Consider the following 20472-nt stretch of genomic DNA (forward strand, 5'->3'; position numbering starts at 1 on the left):
ATAGTGCTATGTGCTGGGTGTTCAGTGTGCCCTTGTACCTTTAAGGAGGGATGGGCTCCCTCCAGGCTCACATGCCCTCTGCCTATTCATTAAAATGCACGTGCTTCCACTGTGGAGACTCTCAAAAGTTAGAGTTAGGGACTACAGAAAACAGGGTGCCGTGATGGGGCATGTAGCTTACGCATGTATCTGCAAATATGTGCAGATTAAACCCCAGTTCTTAACGCATATTGCTAGACAGGTCAATTTGGTTGGTCGCTGGCTGGTTGGCAAGTTTGAGCTTGGAAATCTCTTTGTATTTGTTTAACATATGTCGCCCTTCCAGTGCTTCCTGCTGCAAAGACCAGTTATAGGTGGGGGCATACTTGTTTGTATTATAATGAGCAAAGCTAGGCCTAACTAAAAGTGATTGTAAGTGATATTTTTAAAAAAAAAAATCCAACTGCTCTGTGCAATGGAGTTGCACAGAGCAGCCTAGAACCTCCTCTTCTCTCTCTGGTCCCCTGCCAGTGCTCTTGGCTCCTTCTCTTTTCTGCATGAAACAATAGGAAACTGCTTCCTATCGTGGCACGCCTGTGGGCTTGATCCTGGCCCACACTGCCTCCTTCCATTGACAGAGACAGTGCAGGTTGGCCCCACTTTCTTGTCACAGGATTTGACCAACAGCAGCAGGAGTCAATTGCTCTCAGCCAAGCTTGTGAGAGCAAGGAGAAGAGGAGAGAGCCACTATGGACAGGCACAGCGCCGGATTGATTGAGGACTCGGGTAAGTGATGGGGGTGGGGCAATACTTATACCTAAACATTTGTTACCGTGATGGCAAATGATTAATTTAGTGACAAAAAAAACTCTATGCAGTTTGCAGTTAGAAAAAACAGCCTGTGTAGGAGTTTATACTAGTATAACCCAGCAGCATGATACTCCAGTGGAAAACAAGTTTTTGTAATTATACACCTATCTCTAAACTGTTTATGACATGACATAGGAATCTTGGGTTTCTCCTTAATTAAGGTCTGTGTAAAAGTGCACCTGTCATTTACTAGTAAGCCCAATGCTTTGCTGTATGATGGCAGGGGGGCGGGGGGTAGGCATTCTACTCTTTTCTATTTTGGCAGTGTTCCATTTAGGGGAAACCTGTTCTGAGAGAAATATATAGGCTGCCATTGCTAGTGTTTTTCTGAAATATCTTGTCCTCGCTGACTTGTTGACTCATAAAATTTTAAAGCCTAACTCAAGCTTTCATTTAATAGCTTGTTTGAACCAAGCTGATCCAAACCAACTATTTTCTTCACTAACACATGCATCCCGTCAGCGCTGTATAAACGATGCAGAATCCACTACATACAGTATACAGCGCTGTGTTCTGGCAGCAGGACGGAAAGCTGAATCAGGCTCTGCCATTCACAGGAGGCTTTGCATTTTTTGAATAAATCCAGGGCTTTCTCTCACATTTCATTCACCTGCCTCTCCACCTCAGCTAAATGGAGGAAGCCATGTGTTTGGTCCTAAAAATACAAAGCTTTCTGTGAATGGCTGAACAGCACACAGCCCAACTTGATTTTTGTTTCTGGGAGTGGGATGGGAAGTCGTGATCCTGCTGATTGAACACAGCGCTGAATACTGTAATGTACAACATTGTATTCAGCGTTGACAGGGGGTGCATGTGTTGGTAAAGGGATCTATTATTTTTGGACCAGTTTGGATCAAATAAACTATTTAAAGGTAACTGAAAGCTTACAGATGTCAGTCTGGAGGAGTAGACATTCCTATGCAGACCACCCTAGGTAGCACCTATATATGCAATATTGATTTAAAATAGAGCTAAAGTTTAATTAAAACATATTTTTTTGTCTGTTTCTATTAGTTTACAGGAATTGCTATTAATCCCGTCTGTTCGATTTGATGAGTATGTGAACCTCTTGTATGCTCTTCGTCTTCATACTCCTCCGGAGCATCAAGATCGCAATGACTTAAACACAGCTATTACAGTGATGAAGCAGTACAAGGATTTTATTTTGCAGGTTGATTATTTATGATGCATCAGTAACAGAAAATGGTTAAAGAAGAACTCCAGACAAAATTTGTATCTTCCCATGCAGCTGGGCCGTACCCACACTGCATGGGTTAACTGCTTGTTTTTGTCTAGGGGATTGCAGAGCGGAGATTTACTTACCTAATCCGCCAATCCTCAGAGCGCAAGACCGGTTCCTGCCCCTGCATGCTAGCGGTCTTGTCAGTGGATTGTTCCTGACATCATTACGCCCATAAACTGGCTCCACTGCTGGACGGGGGGGAGGGGGGTTTGCGGAGGATCAAAGGATCGGGTAACTACCCATGGACAAAAGGAGCAGCCTCACTGCATGGGAAAACAAAACTTCCACTTGGAGTTCTACTTTTTTTTTGTTTTTTACTTTAAGCAGTATTTTTAGTGACTGGCCGGAGCCGCAATGACGTGTGCCGGCACTAACGGCATGATCGTCGTTAGTAACGGCACGTTCAGTGAGCCTGCGCGCTGATGTCTACGGCGCATGCTCCATAGACATCAGTACATGTCTTTTGGAAATATCTCCTAATCCGTGTAGGTTTAGGAGATATTTGTTGCATCTCCCTCCAGGTAAGCCTTAATCTAGGCTTACCTGTAGGTATAAGTGGTCTGTAAGGGTTTACAACCATTTTAAACACAGTAGAATAATTTAAATATAATTAATGCTACCTTAAAGCTTGTTTTACGCTAGAATTTCAGTGAATTTTTTTTTCTAAGAATGTTCACTCAATTTTCCAATCATTAATGAGGTCAGATAATTTTTGACCATAATGACGTGAAAATGCAAATGAGCAAATTGAAGTACCCTAGAATGACATTTGTCATATCATTGAATGTACTGAGAATATTTGTATGAATGGTTATTTGAAAATCTGCTAGTGTATGACCAGCTTTGGTCTGACTCCTGATACACATCTTTTTTTGCTAGAATCACGACAAAAAAAATTCTATCAACAGCATGGCGTTCATTATTAATGTAGGTAGGTAGATAAAGAGATTTGGAGTTGGAGATTTCCACTCATTTCCTGGTTTGGAGGCAATGGTGGTATCCCAGGGACAGCGGATTAGACCGTCCAATAGACAGCAGTATCAAGCAGACAGTTTTTTCTAGTATTCCTCACTCTAATAAAAACAGAAATCAAGTTTTGCCTTGGGTTATACATTAAGAACAGATTTTACTAACATGAAAATGACATTTTTGCAGGTGAAAGCTGCCTTAGAAAAGGACACTGAGCTGACAGATCTTCAGAAGACAATCCAAGGCTGTCCTGTAAGTTGTAACTGCACGAGTATAAATGATTCCAGACCTTTTACATCCAAGATTAGTCTCTTCTGTGAGATGAGGTGAAGATTGTGCCTGAGGTCTATTTTTTTCAGTTGAGAGAATAACTTCTGATTGCTGTCTTCTCATCATTCTCCTTTGGGTAGACAGCCACCAGCCCTGAGACCGCTGCTAGGATGGATGTCATGTCAGCAGACGTTTACAGCTTTTACTCAAGTGACACTAGTTTATAGCATTCCCCTTTGCTCCTCCCTTCACAGGTAGGAAGGGAGACAGCTGGGCCAGCACAGAGAAGAAAAGAAAACGGAGAGCGCACTGACCTAGTGTATTACCGTTTAAAAGGGTTTTATTAAATAAGTTAAAACAATAGTCATACTCACAAAAGGAGTTATGGACAGACCATAAATCTGGTACACAGCATCGCCAAACCAACACAGTGACAGCACGGATCAGATGGTATCAGACCGGCAATATGGCTTACGCGTTTCAGAGGCGAACCTCCTTCATCAGAGCCTTGGTGGTCCGTAGTTCAGCACAGAGAATAATTAAACACACCCAAGGGAAGAGAGGGTTAGGGCAAGCAATAAAGGAACATCAACAGGCTGATTCGTTACTTAAAGTGAACCTTAAATTGCACAAGCATCTTGGATGTGATCTCTGCAATTCCAAGTAGACTCAGATGTGACAATCAAGTGATACTTTATAGTAATGGTCTCCAAACTGTGACCCTTTGCTAGCTTTTATCCAGCCCCTGGGGTACTATTCCTCCCACTGACACCAACAATGAGACACACTTCCTTTTGCTGACACCAACAGTGGGACATCATTCCTCCTATTGACACCAATGATGGGGCACTATTCCTCCCACTGACACCAATTATGGGGCACTATTTCTCCCACTGACACCAATGATGGGGCACTATTCCTCCCACTGACACCAATGATGGGGCACTATTCCTCCACTGATAGCAACAAGGGGCCCTACTCCTTCCACTAATACCAATGATGGAGCACTATTGCTCCTACTGATCTTTACTCTCACTGACCACCAAGCCTAAGGCATTGTTTGCTTCCACTGAAGCTGGGGTGTTTTCTACACCAACTGGCCACAGTTCGGCCCTCCTAAAGTCTGGAAGACGGTACATTTCCTTTTTGTTTAGAAAGTTTGGAGACTCCTACTTTATAGTATTTCCCCTTTCCATGGAAGCTACATAAAAGTTTATGTAGGGAGGAGCTGGGCCACACAGACATTAGTTGGACACTCCCAGAATGTAAGAGGGGTTGGGGAGTTATGCTAAGAACTTTCCTGGAGTAGTTGCATTGTCTAGCAAATCAAAGGCACATCACAAGTGAATACAAATATAATTTGTGGAAACGAACAATGCTGCATATAAGCATTTCAAATAACATTTTTGTTAAAAAAAAAAATTTCTGCAGTTTTGTAAAGATGGTGACAGGGTCTCTTAAAGCGATTGTAAACCCGCGATTAAATGTTTTATTTTTCACCTGAAAGCCAAAAGCCATAATGAGCTAGTATGCACCGAGGATCCCCGCTGCGCATGTGTCGCTGCAATCAGCGGCGCATTGCGGGGGGAATATCTCCTAAACCGTAGAGGTTTAGGAGATATTCTTTATACCTACAGGTAAGCCTCATTATAGGCTTACCTGTAGGTAAAAGTCATAAAGTGGGGTTTACAACCACTTTAAGTTCTATGTAGACTTTAGCAGACCTACATTGGGTACATGAATTTATTGCAGTAGGCGGTAGGCACTGACCTTAAGTGCTAAACATTTTTAACTTAGCATTTCTTGCAAAGGTTGTCACTTGCTCAGGTTCCACCCACTGTTCAAATTCAGCCACATGTCATTGGTTGCCTGGATACTTGTGGTGATCTGAGTCCTAACAATTAATGGTGCAAATAGAAAACTTCATAATAAAGTTTACACACAAAAACCAACTTAGGCCCCTTTAACACGGGGCGGATCAGTAATGATCCGCCTCCGTTTGCTCAGCAGGGATTGCTCCATTGATCCCCACTGAGTCGTCGTATGACAGGGCGGTCCCCGCACACTGTGCAGGGACCGCCCTGTTTTTTCTCGGCTCTCCCCTATGGGGGGATCGGATGAACACAGACCGTATGTCCGTGTTCATCTGATCAGCTCTGCAGACGGAAGGAAAAATAGGGTTTTCTTCCGTCTGCAGAATCGGATCTTTGCGGAGGCGGACAAGATCGGGTGTTTATCCGCTGACACCCGCAAACTCATAGGGACCAATGCATGTCCATTTTTCATCCGCAAACGGATGGATGAAAAAACGGGCATACGGTCCGCACGTGTGAAAGGTGCCTAAGTGTTAGACATAATTACCTCCAGTTTATTTCTCTACAAATATTTGTCACGGTCCTAGCAACACGTTGGAGGTTATTTATGAAAGGCACATCCACTTTGCACTACAACTGAAAGTGCACTTGGAAGTGCAGTCGCTGTAGATCCGAGGGGGACATGCAAGGAAAATAAAAAACAGCATTTTAGCTTGCACATGATTGGATGATAAAATCAGCAGAGCTTCCCCTTATTTCAGATCTACCCCTCAGATTTACAGCGACTGCATTTCCAAGTGCACTTTAATAAATAAAAGCTGACCGTTGTAAGCACCCGTCAGTGTTAAATGGTTTCTTACAATCCTCTAACTGCCAATTTTACTGCACAGCTTGGTCTGTTTTCCCGTTAACACTTCCTCCTGGTGGTCCTTTACGTGGGCTTTAATGCCCAGGAGGTGGAACAGCTTCTATATCATGCGATCGCTGTGATTGGCTTTCACATCAGTCACATGATTGGAAACTCTCAATCAGAAGCTGTTGATGACCGTTTGGTTAGTGTGCTGAGAGCGATCTCTCAGCATACAATCTCAGGTCGCCATGGCAGTCCTTATACTGGGCATTAGAAACCCACTTTTCTTGACGCTGCATATATGCTTTATGTGATTGACAGGAAGTTAACCACTTAAGGTCCGCCTTATAGCAGTTTTACTGCAACAGGACGGCACCCGTGTGCCGTCTCACGTATATATGTGATCACGGCGGGTACAGCGGACTCGATGTTCACCAGCACCCACCGATCATCGAGCAGAACGGCGGTTTGCCTATGTAAACAAGGCAGATCACCATTCTGATAGGAGGGAATAGATAACATTTGTGTCCCTGCAAAGCAGGAATACATTTCATCTCTTCCCCTAGTGAAAGCACCTTCCACACTATAGTAAAACACAGGTTAAAGTGGTTGTAAACCTCCGAATTTTTTTTTTTTAAACCTGAAAGACAAAAGGCATAATGAGCTAGTATGACTAGCATACTAACTCATTATGAATTACTTACCTTAGATCGAAGCCCCCGCAGCGGTCCTTGTCCCCCCTCTCCAGCGGCGACGTCTCTCCTGGAGGTTACTTGTGCGCGGGAGCCGCTTTTCACGGCATGACCCCGGCTTGAAAGGGCACAGAGCCCTGGCCCGGTGGTTGTGGGGGTGACTTATAAGAAACTGGAAGCCCCCAGATCCTGCCCCCCCCCCATCTGAAAAAATATTGGGTACATTGTTTTTTTTCCAATAATGTCCCCTAGTGTAGATCCTTAGGCAATCATGATGAATGCCCTTGACCCGAAAAAAAAAAAAAAAAAAGTCTGCACCTGTTGAAATCTTGGAGAGCTCCTGCGCTTCCCACCGCTAAATAAACTTCAGGGCAGGGGCACTCAGTGACGTCACAGGCAGCATGCTTTGGATAAGAGTATGGTATGCCACAAAATAATTTTGCCGTGGTGTTCCCCTAAAAATCTATATCAGACCTGAGGTTTTTAATAAAAAATTGGGAGTAGGGTTCCCCGTAAAATCCGTACCAGACCCAAAAGGGCCTGGTATGGATTGGGGGGGACCCCTGCACTGTTTTCTTTCTATTATTGTTGGCAAATGTATTTTTTACATTCAGCTATCAGTGGGGAGCCACGCTGACAGCTGATGAGTCCTCCGTTGTTAAGGACGCAGTGGATGGCTTGCCAGTCCGCTCCTTAACAACAAACTATACACTGGTTGCTAAGGACGCCAGTGGACTGCTGGTTAAGAAAAAAAAACGCTGAAAATCAGTTTTTTGTTTTTTTTTTGCTGGCAAATCGCTTCCAACAAGCATCTTTTTTTTTTTTTACTCCTAAAAGCTGAAAAACACTTCTAGCTTACAATAGAGAGAGAGATCGCTATTCCTGATCACTAGAAACAGACGATCTATCTCTCCTCCCCTGTCAGAACGGGGATCTGTTTGTTTACATTGACAGATCCCCAATCTGCCTCTCTGTGGTCGGCGCGTGCCTGCTATTACTCTTAAAGCAGCTGACGTACAGCTACGGTGATTTGCGCAGCCAAGCCAACCTGCCGCAGTATAATGCGGCAGGTCGGCAATTGGTTAACAGAAGTCTCAATTGGAAAAAAATTGTGCAGGAATCTTTTTCATAATTTCTGCAACATGAGTCGGCAATGAAGTGCGATTTGGAACTGTCAAATCGCATTGGTGTGAACAAAGACCAAGTATAAAGCCTACAAAATTATCTTGAAATTGGAATTTATCCCGAAAGCATTCATCCTTAATTATTTAGGTTTGCCAATGAAGAGTATCACCTAATCTCCAAACATTCTGCACCTCTTTAGAAAAAATACAGTTTCATTAAGTCTTTCTTTTGTCTTTTCCACATTACATTGATTCTTCTGAAAATGAATAAAATGCTGTTACTCTTTGTTTCAGAATCTAATAGAGGCTAACAGACATCTTATTTACAAACAAGACGTGGATCTGCTTAAATGTGCCAATGAGGAGATAAGTGCATCCTTGAGGTAATAATTTGTGCAATATATGTATGGTAAGGATGTCTCTGTACATTGCTGCATTCTTCTTTTCCATGATCCAGTTCCTGCCGCTGAAAAACATCCCCACCGCATAATACTGCCACCACCATGCTTCACTGTAGGGATGATATTGGCCAGGCAATGACCGTTGCCTGATTTCCTCTGGACATGACCCTTGACATTCAGGCCAAAGAGTTCAATCTTTATTTCATCAGACCAGAGAATTTTGTTCCTCATGGTCTGAGAGTCCTTCTGGTGCCAGGTGGGTTGTCATGTGCCTTTTACTGAGGAGTGGCTTCTGTCTGTGGTCGTAAACCCACATCGCAAAAAAAAACAAAGACCTGCAAGACAAAGGCATAATGAGCTAGTATGCATAGCAATTCAAGGTTTTACAGTACTCTCATGAGAACACTAGCAAGTTACTGAGGCATGATATCTGTGGGTGGGGTTATCCTATGCTGGCCATTGGCTTTTTTTGTTGCCAGAAGAAAATGGTTTAGGAGTGTGTCTATGGGAATGTTTGACCATTCTTCCAGAAGCGCATTTGTGAGGTCAGGCACTGATGTTGGACGAGATGGCCTGGCTCGCAGTCTCCGCTCTAATTCATCCCAAAGGTGTTCTATCGGGTTGAGGTCAGGACTCTGTGCAGCCCAGTCAAGTTCCTCCACCCCAAACTTGCTCATCTGTGTCTTTATGGAACTTGCTTAGTGCACTGGTCCAAATCAATTAGTGGAGGGGGGATTATGGTGTGGGGCTGTTCTTCAGGGGTTTGGTTGGCCCCTTAGTTCCAGTGAAGGGAACTCCCAAGGCATCAGCATACCAAGACATTTCAGACAATTTCATGCTCCCACTTTTTTGGGAACAGTTTGAGGGTAGCCCCTTCCTGTTAAAACATGACTGCACACTAGTGCACAAAGCAAGGTCCATAAAGACATGGATGAGCGAGTTTGGGGTGGAGTAACTTGACTGGCCTGCACAGAGTCCTGACCTCAACCTGATAGAACACCTTTGAGATGAATTAGAGCAGAGACTGTGAGCCAGGTCTACTCGTCCAACATCAGTGCCTGACCTCACAAATGCGCTTCTGGAAGAATGGTCAAACATTCCCATAGACACCTAAACCTTGTGGACAGCCTTCCCAGAAGAGTTGAAGCCGTTATAGCTGTAAAGAAAGGGTGGGCCAACGCAATAATGAACCCTACGGCTTAAGACTGGGATGCCATTAAAGTTCATATGTGTGTAAAGGCAGGTGTCCCAATACTTTTTTTTTTTTTTTAATCCAACAAAAAGTTTTTATTGATGAAAATGATAAGGTGGCATACAATTTATGGCATTCAATATTACACAGCACAACCATGAAAACAATTCTCATCAACCATTCCCAACCGAGCACTGCAGTCACATAGCATTTCTCTCATCCCCCCTAGTACACGTTTCCCCGAGTCATAACATTTATCCCACTTGCGCTCCCAGCAACCTATCCATAACCAGATCCACCGGTGAAAGCCCCGGTGCATCCAGCCACGGAGCCCAGAGGTTTTCAAATTTACGATTGCTTCCCCTATGTTGGTAGATAAGTTTCTCCATACGTAGCATTCCCCCCATCTTATCAATCCACTCCCTTAAAGTCGGAGGAGTCTCAGATTTCCAGTGTATCATAATCAATTTTCTGGCCTGGAACAGCGCCCTTTGCACCGCCTCCCTTGTGTACACCTCTTCAACATGTTCCTCCAAAACCCCCAGTAAACCAACTCTGGGGTCCACAGGCATGGATACCCCAAAAACAGAATTAATAGTACTCGTCACCTCAGACCAATACTTGTGCAGCTTGGGACATCTCCACAGGAGGTGTATGAGGTCCCCGTGATCCCGTTTGCATCTAGTACACATATCATCCGTTTGCATTCCCATCAATTGTAACCTTCGCGGCGTGTAGTACACCCTAAATATAATGTATAGCTGAGTGAGTCGCTGAGCCACATTCAATGAGCAGGAACTCACCCCCTGGAATATCTCCTCCCATTGTTCTCCATCCAATTGCCCCACGTCCCTCTCCCACTTTTCCCTTACCATGACTGGATGCTGTCCCAAGAAGTATTGTAGTAGGATGGCATAACATTCAGAGATAAATCCCTTCGAGGACACAGCATCCCTCAAGAGACTAAACACCGGAGTTGGCGACAAATGCCACTCAGATGACCTACTCTGGGCCCTCACTGCGTGTTGAAGCTGCATATATTGAAAAAGCATCGAAGACGGTAGCCCATATTCCACCCGAAATTCTTCGAACGGCCTGAGCCTCCCGTGTCTAAATACATGTTTAATGTGTGTGACCCCATGACTTTTCCATCCACCACCAATCTGTAATTTAGCCAGTTCTGTATAAGTATCATTATGCCATAGGGGGCTGTAGTCAGTGTATCCATCAGCTTGCTGTACATATTTGCATTTGTTCCATATCTTTTGTATAAGATTATACGTGGGGTATTTCTTATTAGGTTTGGCGAAAGCCAGGGCCTCAAGTGCCTCGGGGATGGGCCCACCCCCCACCGTGTGTAGCATCAGTGCTCCAGAGGAACCAGCCGGCTCCCTCCCGAAGCACCCCACCAGGTGTTGCAGCTGTGCCGCAAGGTAGTACAACCACGGGTTGGGCAACGCCAGCCCGCCGTTGTCCTTGGGTCTCTGGAGATGTTCAAGTTTAATTCTTGGCGTCTTATTCTTCCAGATCAGGGACCGGAAGATAGTGTTCACTATTCTAAAGATTTTTAAAGGGATCACCACCGGGGCGTTGTGGAGACAGTACAGCAGCTGCGGCATTAATATCATCTTTACTAGGTTTATTTTGCCCGCCACCGAGATACGGAGATTGTTCCATGACTTAACCCTTTCCCGGAACCTCTGGAGCAGGGGGGATATGTTTAAATGGCTAAAATCCCTGGGGTTGGCCGTTACATAAATCCCGAGGTATTTAAAGGAATTCGTGACCGGTATAGGGCAGGACGATGTCACCGTTTGTGTGGCCTCACCATCTAACAATAGCAGGGCCGACTTCGACCAATTAATCTGCAGGCCAGAGTACCCCCCGAATCGTGTAATGGTTGCCATGGCCTCCCTCAGAGATGCATCAGTATCTCCCAGCATAAGCAAGGTGTCATCTGCATATAGCATCACCTTCTCCTGCAGGGGGCCATAACAAAACCCCACTATACCCGGATTGGCCCTAATCTCCATGGCCAGAGGCTCAATGGCCAATGCGAAGAGGAGAGGGGACAGCGGGCATCCCTGCCTCGTCCCTCTTCCCAACGCGAATCCATGGGACAGACACCCGAAGGCCCTGATAGCCGCCGCCGGACGACTATACAGTAGACGGACCCACGCTATGTACTTCTCTCCAAACCCGAATCGCGCCAACACCTCCCACAAGTAGTTCCAGTCAATGCTGTCAAATGCCTTGGCCGCATCTAAAGACAGCAAGGCCCTGTGTCCTACATTATCCGCGTCAGACTGCATGTTTAGAAACAACCTCCGCAAGTTGATGGCGGTGGACTTATTCGGCATAAACCCCGCCTGATCTCCGTGCACCAGGGACGTTATGACAGTATTCAGTCTCAGTGCCAAGACCTTTGCCAAGATCTTTATATCACATTGCAGCAATGAGATTGGCCTGTAGGACCCTGGTTCAACCGGATCCTTGCCCGGTTTAAGAAGCAAGACAATATTTGCTTTTGCCATGGAGGGCGGAAGTACTCCTTCCCCCAGGGCCGCATTAAACACCCGTAGCAGCCTTGGCAGCAAAACCTCCGCGTGTTGTTTGTAAACCTCGATGGGAATCCCATCCTCCCCCGGTGCCTTACAGTTAGGGAATAGTCCCACCGCCTCCTGAAGTTCCTCCACAGTAATGGGCGCCTCCAACCCCGCCTTCTGCTCTACCGTCAACCTGGGGAACGCCAAGCCACCCAAGTACTGCTCCAAATCAACCGCCTCATAGGCAGTACCAGGGCGGTACAGTTCTTCATAGAACCCCGCCAATTCCTTCATGATAAGTTCGGGTTTACTAACAATGGGCCCTTTTTTGGATTTTATGGCCCCTATAGCTGGAGACCTCTGCTGTGAATTTGCTATACGCGCCAGCATGCGGCCTGTTTTCTCCCCCTCTTCAAAAAACGCTTGCTTAGAGAAAAACCTCTTTTTTTCGGCCCCAGAGGAAAGCACCCGCTCATAAGCAGATTGAGCGGCCTGCCACTCCTCTCTGGCCGAGTCAGAGGGGTCCAGGACAAACTGCCCCTCCAGAACCTCCACCCTCCCTTCCAGTTCCAACAGAAACGCAGATGAGGCCTTCTTGACCTTGTTGATTTCCGTTACTAAAACCCTTTTCAGGAACAGTTTAAAAGCTTCCCACTGTTGTACACAAGATCCCTGTGGATCCTGAGCATTAAAGAACCCCCTCACACTTTCCTCTATGGTCTCAGGAGTATCAAATAATTTTAGCCAAAAGGCATTGAATTTCCAGGGGGCCTTAGGGAGCTCAGTGGGTTGGGAAACCACCAAATGCACGATCAAAGGGGAATGGTCAGATACGCTGCGAGGTCTATACTCCATTTTAGAAACATACTGAAGCATGTGTGCGTTTCCCACCCCCAGGTCAATCCTAGACAGGCTGCCATGTGATTTAGAAAAGCATGAGTATTGCTTAACACCTGGATTCCGCTGCCGCCAGACATCCACCCAGCCCACCTCTTGCAACAACCGCGCCAGGGGGGTACCCCTGGAGAGGGCAGAGGTTCCTACAGCCGGGTGTCTATCCACCGCAGGGTCCAAGCAGCAATTGAAGTCCCCGATCACCAGCAGCGGCACCTCGGGCTTGCCATCCAAATAGGCAATCAGTGCCCGCAGCACCGTCGCCGCAAAAGGGGGGGGCACATACACACATGCAAGAATACACGTCAAATCCCCCAACCTGCAATAGAGAAAAACATATCTCCCCTCCGTGTCAATATTATTATCCAATTCCTGATAGTCCAGGGAGCCATGCACCAAAACACTCACCCCCCTGGAGTAGGAGGTGTGAGTGGAGTGGTACGCTTTAGATACCCAGTTATACCGTAAACAGCAAATAGTGTCCACTGTGAGATGCGTTTCCTGGAAACAAAAAATCCCCGGTAGGAACTTTTTAAGGCACATACGTATCATAGTTCTCTTAAGCGGGGATTGAAGTCCTCTCACGTTCCACGACACTATAGGTACCTCTGCCATGTGGAAAAAGAAAAGTTAGTGCCAAGCAAATGTACCTCCATTAGGTCCAAACTCCCCTCAGACCATGTGCCCGGTGCCAAAAACAATAGAAATAACCACCCGATCTTCACGCTGCTCATGTTGATTGTTGCAATAATCAGTCTGTAGTACCACCATTCAAAAAGCTGAAAAAAAAGAAGTAAAAGAAAAAAAAAGCAAAGGGCGCAAACCGCTGCCCAAATCAACTCTGCTACTCTGGATCCTGCCAACAGGGCAAGACCCGCACAAGGCCTCCCATTCAAACTTCCGAGGCCAGAACAAGTCACGTGTTGTAGATTCGCCATTAAAGATTTCTGAAGCTCTCATCTTGATCTGTAGCAATATATTTTCCCTCAGCCAGAGGTTAACAAGATAAACATATCACACAATTTCTCCAGCCAAACGTGTTGTCCCACTTTCCATATGTGTCTCGGTGCCCCGCTATGGGCCTGGGCATCACTATCCCTCCTCTGCTCCCTCTCGTAGTCGTCTTCTCAGGGGTTGCTCGTTCCGATCTAGCCAGTTAGCTGCATCTTTAGGGGACTCAAAAAACTGCGCCTGCCCCTCCACTACCACCCGCAGCTTAGCCGGGTATAACATGGCATATGGTAGTTGCAGCTGCCGAAGTCTGCGTTTCACATCAAAGAACTTGGCTCTGCGTCTCTGCACCTCCGCCGAGAAGTCAGGATAAAAGGACACCCTGGCCCCATTATGTTGAATATTAGCCCTTTCTCTTGCCTGGCGCAGCACTGTTTCTCTGTCTCTGTAATGCAATAGTTTCGCCAGTATCGGCCTGGGTGGCCCCCCCGGCTGGGGAGGGCGAGCCGGCACTCGGTGAGCGCGTTCCACTGCAAATATGGGAGAGAAGGTATTCTTCCCAAAAATGTCCAGCAACCAGCCCTCCACGTAGGCCGTGGGATCTCTCCCCTCCACCTTCTCAGGGAGACCGACAATGCGCACGTTATTTCTTCTAAGGCGATTTTCAAAATCTTCCGCCCTGTCTGTGGCCTCCCTCGCCAGTTGGTATGCGGCTTTAACCTCTCGCTCTATGGGGGTCAGGCGGTCCTCTACCTCGCTCACCCTGCTCTCCACGGCCGTGGTGCGCTCCCTCATTTTCTGAAAGTCCTGTCTCATTAATGACAATTCTTCCCTGACGGTGTTTACGGAGGCATTGCCCAGGTTAACAGCCCTTAATATGTCAGCCAGTGTGGGTTGGTTAGCCCCAGGTGTATCATTATCCCCTGAGCTCTGGGCCCCCGGGTCAGGCAGATCAGTCTCCTCTTCTCCACTATGCTCGGCAAATATGGCCGCCAAGGCCTGTGTATCATGCCTGTCAGAATCAGTGTGCCCAGGGCGTCCACCACTATCAGCCCCCGCCAGTCCGTTTAACTTCTGAGTGAAGTATAGCATGTCTCTAGGTGCTTCCTTACCCTGAGACTTCTGCTGCTTGGATCCGTGCTCCTTCATCCTGTCAGCGCCTCGAGGGGTCCCCTTCACAGAGAGCGCGGCGGCGCCATCTTGGATTTCGGGACCCGGCTCAGAAAGTACTTTTCTGACCATTCCCCTCGTGCAGAGAGCTGGCGGAGGTTCCCCCGAGGTCCCGGGATCAGTTGGGGTCAGCATATACCCGTTACCGGTCTGTATTGTGGCTGAGGGAGGATCGGTACCGGATCGAGGTCAGGAGCTGTGAGAGCTACGTCCTCTCACATGCCGTTCCAGGCCACGCCCCCCGTCCCAATACTTTTGGTAATACAGTGTATATTACAAAAGCTGGCTCTGTAAGAGACTCAAGTCATGGTTTTCATAAGGGGTTTTATATTGAGGATGACCGAATATAATTTTTTTTATGTTGTACTGTAAAACGATATTTTTCTTTGATATGTCTCTGCTGCATTATAGCTGCATTATAGCTGCACTGTCACAGTTTGTTCAGAGTTGTACCTCGTATGCAAGGTGAAATTAAACTATCTGGATATATGAGAACGGCTTTCCTTTGTTTCCACAGGATCTATGAGCACATCAGTGACCTATGTCTTTTTCTTTTCAATGATGCACTCGTTATATCCAGACGTCACATTTTCTATACACCATTCAGGCACGTACCATCAACCTCGTACCAGTTCATGGCTTCCGTTTCTTTGCCACGATTGCTAGTGGAAGACATTCCGGACACTAAATGTAAGTTCACACACAATAAAATGTTGTCTATGTGAAAATGTAAAGGTATTTCATTCTACAAAGACATTCTTCATTAGCAGGCCTAACCTTACTAGAAAACTGTGTAGAGAATATGGAGGCTTTAGGAAATGAAAGAAAATAAGTTGCGTATAAAATACAAAACTATTAGTAGCACATGACTATGTGGTATTGGTGAGCAATAATGGTTTATGGTATTTAGTAGAGAAAATAAGGTTTTGATAAACATCAATGCAACTACTATGGAACGGACAGTGCCATCTTCTAATTCTGTAACATGGCCTGTGCTGCCAGAAAATGTATAGTTTGGAGTCACAAACAATCAAGGCTGTAATTTGTATTTGAATATGATTAAGAATGGTCCAGCCACCTGAGGTACAAAATGCAGTGAAATGGTTCGTATTCTGTTGCCCTGTACACACGGTCGGGATTCCCGATGGGTCAAGGTCTGTCGGAAATCCCGACAGGAAAAATCCAATGAGAGCTTTTGGCCGGGAATTGCGGCCGTGTGTAAGCTCCATCAGAGTTTTTCTGACGGAAAAACTGCCAAAAACGGATGGTTTTCTCATACACATGGCCGGGTTTTCCGCTGGGAAGAAGTCAGCAGGGAATCCCGGCGGGAAAAAAAGACAACAGGTTCTCTTTTTTTGTCAGGAGATTTTTGGGCAGTTTTCCCATCGGAAAAACTGTGAGGAGCATACACACGGCCGGGATTCCCAGCCAAAAGCTCTCCTCGCAGTTTTCCCGTCGGGAAACCCGGTCATGTGTACGGGGCATGTGAGTCGGAACAAATTTGCAGATCAACACATTCACTTTGACTTTCTACATGTATGTTCTAGGTCAGTAACAAGCATTTTCAAGGGGCACCGCAAAGTCTATCCTAGATAACGACCCGTGAGCCTTCGAGAAACATGAGAATTGTCTAACTGTGGGGTTCCGGTGTCTCCATACATCTAGCCAGCCCACCTCCCGTAACAGCCTAGCCAATAGGGTAGCCCTATGAGGGTTCACCCCGGGTGCCGGATGTTTGTCCAGTGCCGGGTCTAACCAATTATTGAAGTCCCCCACGAGCAGCATCGGGAGATCCGTCCGGCCTACCCTCCAGGAATTCCAGAAGACGCAGCACCCGAGCGTCAAAAGGGGGAGGAATGTAAACACAGGCCAAAATACATTTCAGAATTCCTATACGGCAATGCAAAAACACAAACCTCCCCTCCGGATCAACCTTAGAAGCATATTCCTTATAGTCCAGGGATCTGTGTACCAGCACACTCACCCCTCGGGAAAAGGAGGTGTGAGTGGAGTGGTATGCCCTGCCCACCCAGGAGTATTTCAAACAGCTTGTTGTATCGTGTGTCAGATGCGTTTCCTGAAAACATAAGATAGCAGGGTAAAACTTCTTCATACACATAAATATCATTGTACGTTTCAGGGGGGAGTTCATGCCCCTAACATTCCAGGAGATCAGGGGGGTACCCTCCATTGCAGAAGCAAAAATAGTGGTCGAGCATGAGGGACAGTGTAGGCGGTCCAGCGCGGCAACAAAATGGCAGGTGGCCAAAATAGAAAAAAATAATAAGAAAAAAAACCCCCCCTGAAAAGACATTAATCCCTTGGACTGTAGGACAGTGAATACTGAAAAAATACAACCAGGCACAACGGTGCCCACAAACAGTAGTGCAGTGGTAATTAGGCAGGCCATCCCAGTTCCTGGGAGCGCCCGGAGGGAACCAGAGTATGGTCAAGCAAAGTGATATTGCCAACAGGGCAAGTCCTGGCACTGCAACCCAGCCCAATTAATCGCCTCAACATTTCAGCTGAATTTTGATTCATCCGTAGAATAAAGTCACAGTTCGCTTCCTAGCGCTTTAAGAAGGTGAAATTGTTTCCCCGGCAACTGGTACGGGAAGAGGAACCGGATAAGGAGAAAGAGTAGCCAGGAAGCCAGAGCAACGGCTCATCATTGTGAGGTGATCGGCAGTCCAAATATAAAAGCACAGTCAGTGTGTCACGGATTGTGACGGGGTCAGTCTCCTCCAGCATTAGCCCTGCGATGGCGTAGGGCCTGCTCGTTGTGGTCCAGCCAGGCCATAGCCTCCCTGGGGGACTCAAAGAATTGCGCATGGCCCTCTGCGGTTACGCGCAACTTGGCCGGGTAGAGCATGGCATATGGTAACTGCAGGGCCCTCAGGCGTTTTTTCACATCAACAAATCTTGCTCTGCCCCTGGGCCGAGAAGTCCGGGTAAAATGACACTCTGACTCCATTGAAGGTAACATTGCCCCGTTCCCGTGCGCAGCGAAGAACCGCCTCTCTGTCGCGGTAATGCAAGAGCTTGGCTAGCATTGACCGGGGGGGGGCCCTTGTGGGAGGGGTCGGCCCGGCACTCTGTGAGCTCTCTCCACGGTAAAAAATGGAGAGAAAACTTCCCTGCCAAACACTTCAATAAGCCAGTTTTCCACAACCATGGTGGGGTCTCTGCCCTCCGTTTTCTCGGGGAGACCGACAATGCGAACGTTATTTCTGCGTAAGCGATTTTCCGTGTTCTCTGCTAAGCGTGTCTTGGGCCATACGGTGCGCCGCTCTGGCGTCACTCGCTATTTGTGGGAGCTTGTCCTCTAGGTCACTCACTCTGCTCTCAACGGCAGTTGCTCTTTCCCTGACCTTTTGGAGGTCCTGCCGCAGAAGGGACACCTCTTCCCTCAGGCCCCCAAACTGTTCCTTCATGTCAGCATTGCCCACCTGCACCGCTTTCAGAATATCTGCTAAAGTCGGCTGCCCCACAATGTCCTGTGTGTCATCTGAGGGGGGGGGGGAGCATCTGCATCTGCCCTGGAGCTGCGGGGAGCTTCCTCTGCATCATGGCCCCACTGTAACTGTGCAGCCCGGCCTCCTCCACCTCCGCCATCTGCTGACCCCCCCGCCCCAGTGCAGGCAGGGCCCTTAAGTTTTTGGGCAAAGAAGAGCATATCTCTTGGCTGCTCCTTACCCTGTGTCTTCGGCGCCTTCTTGCTGGTGCCATCCTTGGACTTGTCAGCCGTCCGTGGAGTGCGCTGTGCGAGGGCCGTGGCGGCGCCATCTTGAAGGTCCGGTCCCGTCATCTCCGGTGTTCCGCATCGGGTCTTTCCCCTAGTACAGAGGGCCAGCGGTGGGTCCGGGCGGTGCAGGGACTCGGTAGCCAGCGGGGGAGCCGAAGAGAGCCGAATCAGAGACGCCGGGGGAAGGATCAATGGACGGATCAGGCAGGAGCTGTGAGAAGTGCGTCCTCTCACATGCCGGTCTTGGCCACGCCCCCTTGAATTTCATATAAGTGACAATTATTTTCAGCTAGACCTAATTAGAGTTAAAAATTGCAGTTAAAACATTGAAATAAAGATACCCAGTGTGTTAAGTTTTGTGAATTGAGCTCAAAGGTTTATTGGTGTTGGTGCCTGACCAGTTTTGATGCATAGTAACACAAAAGCCATAGGCACAGTTCATATATTATATGATGCCCCACTATCCATATATATTTATTACACACAGAAACTTTCTGAAGCACTCGCCCTTGACCATTTTGCAATGCTGTGAGATGGTTTTCAGCATTCTAAGGTGTTCCCCTGACCTCTGGATAAAATGTCTTGCCTGATAGGTTGCAACTATGACTTCGATAAGATCAATTGTAATGGGGTCCAGCCCTATTATTGATGTAAATTGTTATTGTATTTACTAGTAATTTCTAATATACATTATTTTTTAATCTGTAGATGTAAAGAATGCTTTAGTTCTGCAAGGACCTAAGCGAAGGTGGATTTGTTCCACACAAACAGAAGAGGAAAAGGTCACTTGGCTTTCTTCGTGTCAGAGTGCTATTCATGCCAGCATTGAAACAAAATAACCATACCAGTTTTTACTACTGGAGTTTTTTCTTTAAACATCTGCGTAAACTTACAATTGTATGACAAAGCCTGTAGAAAAGTAGAAATCATATTTAAAGCCCTTATGAAAATGTGAAGCCAGTTGCCAGTCATCTACATGTAGCTGCTGCAGGGCACGGGAGGATCTGGTTCAGGAGATGGATGGTGGAGCTATGTATGTAAATGTCATGTCATATTTATTACATTTTTTTAAAAGTACAATAACTAATACATAAAAATTAAATCAAGAAATGTATTATTGACTTGTGTGTATTTTGAGGTATAACATATTGTTTTATTATTTTCTTGGAGGGTGCGACCGTCAGGTAGGCTGTACAGGGCTTCATGATTAAGCAAACTAATATACAGGTTGCAACCAGTGAGGGAGACCATAAAGTGTCATTGCTAAACATTGAGCTTGCCTTTATCATTACTGTGCCCGTACATTTTTCCCAATTGGAAAAAAAAAACTTGCCCGCCAATCTGCTCCTATGCCCTATTCTTGCTTGCCCCGGACTTGTAACGGGAGTCCTGAGGATCGTACAGACAGGGTGCTCCCTCACAATCTGGATAAGGGTCTGAGGATCACAAAAACTATACCCCCTCCATCTTGCTTTGATATTGATGACCAAAATGCATGTTTGTTGATTTCTTAGCAATATATGGTCATTCCTTGTAGGGAGGTTACTATTCATATAAACATATGCGCATTTCAATGCTTTTCTGTGGGGAAAAAATGCACCGATCTGACCAAATCGAGCTACAAAAGTAGCTCCAAAACTTTTTTAAGCTTCAGATGTTTTGGAGTGGAGATGGACATTTTCCCTGAGTGTTTTGAAGCTTCACATTGCAAAACACTCAGGTGTGAATGGGGCCTTATGTCGCGTACACACGATCGGACATT

The 20472-nt window shown here is 46.5% G+C and overlaps 1 protein-coding gene across 1 annotated transcript in view; it reads left to right on the plus strand.

Moving 5' to 3' along the window:
- ECT2L (epithelial cell transforming 2 like) overlaps window positions 1-19824 on the plus strand; it is a 71963-nt gene extending 52139 nt beyond the window's left edge. Inside the window, exons 19-23 of the mRNA XM_040350531.1 lie at window positions 1864-2020; window positions 3248-3313; window positions 8106-8194; window positions 15483-15655; window positions 19419-19824. Coding sequence (XP_040206465.1) covers window positions 1864-2020; window positions 3248-3313; window positions 8106-8194; window positions 15483-15655; window positions 19419-19549 — 616 coding nt within the window. The 3' untranslated portion in view covers window positions 19550-19824. The remainder of the gene's footprint in view (window positions 1-1863; window positions 2021-3247; window positions 3314-8105; window positions 8195-15482; window positions 15656-19418) is intronic.
- The last annotated feature ends 648 nt before the right edge of the window (window positions 19825-20472 follow it).

The sequence above is a fragment of the Rana temporaria genome, chromosome 4 (genome assembly GCF_905171775.1).
Source record: "Rana temporaria chromosome 4, aRanTem1.1, whole genome shotgun sequence".
NCBI lineage: Eukaryota > Metazoa > Chordata > Amphibia > Anura > Ranidae > Rana > Rana temporaria.